Source organism: Octopus bimaculoides, chromosome 16 (genome assembly GCF_046866305.1).
Source record: "Octopus bimaculoides isolate indiv1 chromosome 16, ASM4686630v1, whole genome shotgun sequence".
In the NCBI taxonomy this organism is placed as follows: Eukaryota; Metazoa; Mollusca; class Cephalopoda; order Octopoda; family Octopodidae; genus Octopus; species Octopus bimaculoides.
In genome coordinates this window covers 47,517,397-47,520,806 of record NC_142943.1, presented here as the reverse complement: position 1 = coordinate 47,520,806, position 3,410 = coordinate 47,517,397, and the positions used below count along the sequence as shown (strand labels likewise).

The following is a 3,410-nucleotide window of genomic DNA, read 5'->3' as shown; positions in this document are numbered from 1 at the left end:
TGAAAGGCAAAGTCAACTGTGGCAGAATTTGAACTCAGAACATGCAGACAGACAAAATTCTGCAAAGCAGAAATGGCGTATTCTGAATGAACAAAGTAATGTAATCCAATGGTAGAAAGAATTCCGTGAATTAGGTACTCCAGAGTCAGTCGGAAGGCAGCGGGGTCCATGTGAGTGTGCAGTAAATAGTAAATCCAAAAAAAAAAAAAAAATGAAGAACAAACACAAAAAAAAAACAACCACATGAGGACGTGATACATGTAAAGTATTAGCAGACGCTCAAGGAAGGAAAGAAAGGTGGTTTTACGTTTCGAGCAAAGCTCTTCTTCCTTTACTATTGGACTTTCCTCTGTCTCCTGTTTCCAAAACATAAAACCACCTTTCTTTCCTTCCTTGAGCGTCTGCTAATACTTTACATGTACCATGTCTTTGTGTTGTTGTTTTTTTGTGTTTGTTCTTCGTTTTTTGGGGGGATTTACTATATATATACATATATATATATATATATATATATATATATATATATATATATATATATATATATATATATATATATATAAACAATTGCAGCATGGAAGGTGTTTATAAGCCATTTAAAAACACACAAAACCATTTAGATTCGCTTCAACATTTAAATTTAATTTGCCAAAATATATTCGTTGTTTTGAGACCGCGACTTGTTCCTCAACAAAATTCCATGCAGCACGGAATTTTGTCAGTGAACAGGTCGCGGTCTGAAAGTGATGAAAATATTTTGGCAAATTAAATTTAAATGTTGAAGTGAATCTAACGATTTTGTGTGGTTTTAAATGGCTTATAAACACCTTCCACGCTGCAATTGTTTTCCTTCCAGCACACAATCTCAGATCAGGTCACTTGCTATGCAAGTACAGCTCCGTAATATATATATATATATATATATAAAACATATATATAATATATATATATATATATATTCATACATACATATTTACATATTTAATCTGGAGTTTTAGCCACTATTTGGGATTCATGGATGGCCCAGCAGGTTTAGGTAGAGTATTGTCAAAAGTGTAGTCAAGAATATCAGTAAAAATAATTCAGACCATATAAAACACACACACACACACACACAATTAAAGTTCTTTGCAGTTCATTTTTCTTACTACATAATTTTGCCTTTGCTTATAGTTTGCTTTGTGTAGTTTTATTCGTTTATTTATTCATCTGGTGACCCTCCCCACAGCATTAAAATGGTCTGTCTAAACTTGGCTATTGCTTTTTCATGCAGATGACGCCTAAGAGTAATTTATGCTCTCGATATTTCTCCATTGAGTGATGCAACTGGGATGTTGTCGGTAATGGTGCACAATAGATTACATCAGAGAATAACTATAAGAATAACAGGAAGGAATTTTTCTTGTGTTGAATTACTCTTGAATTTCAAGAAAGAGGAAATTAATGTTCAGAGAAGACTTTTATTTTTGCCAAAAATAAATAGGAAAATACAAACCATTACATAATTACAATCATAGCTATTTTTTTAAACTTTTTACACTTAAAACTAAATTCTATGCTTAAAATCGACCATATTGAAATTTTCAACTGGTGAGAACTATATATGCAGATATCAATATTCTCTTTCCATAAAGGCCGGTTGGTGCATATTAATGCATGTATTGCTGTTGCTACTGTTGTTATGATACATTACTGCATCTTTCTGCCTCAAGTGAAATTTACCTAAAATACAGAGAATGGGATTTTGATGTAATTTATTTTTTTGTAAACTATTTTTTTTTTTTTACTATTTTCAATGTCTTTTGATTAAACTCTAACATAAAGCAAAGATTACAAAACAGTTCACAGGAAAATAATATTTCGTATTTTTACATTAAAATTTAAATCATTATAAAACAACAATTCTATCATTTTTCCTTAATTTTAAAAGCATAATTGAGAGCAAAATATCTGTCTATGCATGTGTCAGTGTGCGTGAGTGCGTATATATTTGTTGATATTTATTCATTTATTTCAAGAAAAATGTCACCATTTTCATTTTGGGAAATCGGTTACTGCTTGCCTGAAAAAAAAAGGAAAGAAAGAAAGAAAGACAGAAAGAAAAACCCATTTAACTTATATTGAGTTTAATACTCTCTTGTATAGAACTGACAAACATAAATAAATGAATAAATACAATAAAGTTAATGGAGCTTTTGAAACAAACATTTATTGCTGCTGATCATTCAACCTGGGTTAAAACTGCACCAAAGTACAGCCTCATATATATATTACATATTATATATGTATGTATGCATGTATGTTTGTATGTATGTGTGTGCGCGTACATATGTATATGTGTGTATGTATATATATGGATGCTTGTATATATACATATATATGTATGTGTGTATGTATGTATGTATGTATGTATGTGTTTATATATATATGTATATATATGTATATATATATATATATATATATATATATATATATATATATATATATATATATATATGAATGCATATATGTACATATATGTGTGTGTGTGTATATATATATATATATATATATATATATATATATATATATATATATATATATATATATATATATATTATTTGCTTGCTTGTTTTACACCTGTTTTTCACTAATAGCTCATGTTTGAATAGGGAGCTATTTCAAGGCAGGATTTTACAGTTAAATGCCCTTTCTGCTGCTAACTCCTACTCGTTTTTAAGTAAAGAATTATTTATTCCATAGTTCTTTGGAAAACAAAAACAGATGCCTTTCCTGCCACTAATCCTTCTCCATTTTCCAAGTTAGAATCGTCCTCAATGGTGAAAGGTCAGTGGATGATTTGTTGACAGGGAAAAGGATAACAATGTCCATGCTTGCACCTCAGCTATCTTTTGTGATGTGCAAAAGGTAAACAAACGCATACACACACCTATTACAAAGTGGGTTTTATTTCTTTTTCTATGGGATCAGGTAACAGATGGAGGAATGCATCAGGTGTGACGTAAACTCTTGCTCCGTCACTGGTTTAAGGGCAACAAACCATGTAGGTGCTCCCTTAGTAGTTAAAAACAGCAAGAACAATATCATTGTATGTGGGTTTTAAAACAGATCCCTATTACTAACCCTTCTCTGCTTTTTAAGTTAGAATCATCTTGAAAAATCAGTAGATGTAAACAAACACACACATATATACGCATATGCACATATGCATGATTTATTGAAATGCACACACACACACACACACATTTATATATTGGGTTGTCAGGTAAATATTCTTTTTATTCCATCTATTTTCATCAATGATCTAAACAGATCAATCAATGATATATTCTCCTTCATTGTTCATGACTTCCTGCCAGTGTTACAGTAGTTTGTTAATGCCTTAAGGGTAGGAATCATCAGGTCTTGACTTG

At 30.7% G+C, this 3,410-nt stretch overlaps 1 protein-coding gene across 1 annotated transcript in view; it reads right to left on the bottom strand.

Moving 5' to 3' along the window:
* Positions 1–1,437: 1,437 nt before the first annotated feature.
* The window catches only part of LOC106880483 (uncharacterized), an 80,828-nt gene continuing 78,855 nt past the window's right edge, over positions 1,438–3,410 (bottom strand). The window contains exon 15 of the mRNA XM_089364732.1: positions 1,438–1,719. Within this exon, the coding sequence (XP_089220858.1) occupies positions 1,705–1,719 (15 nt within the window). The 3' untranslated portion in view covers positions 1,438–1,704. The remainder of the gene's footprint in view (positions 1,720–3,410) is intronic.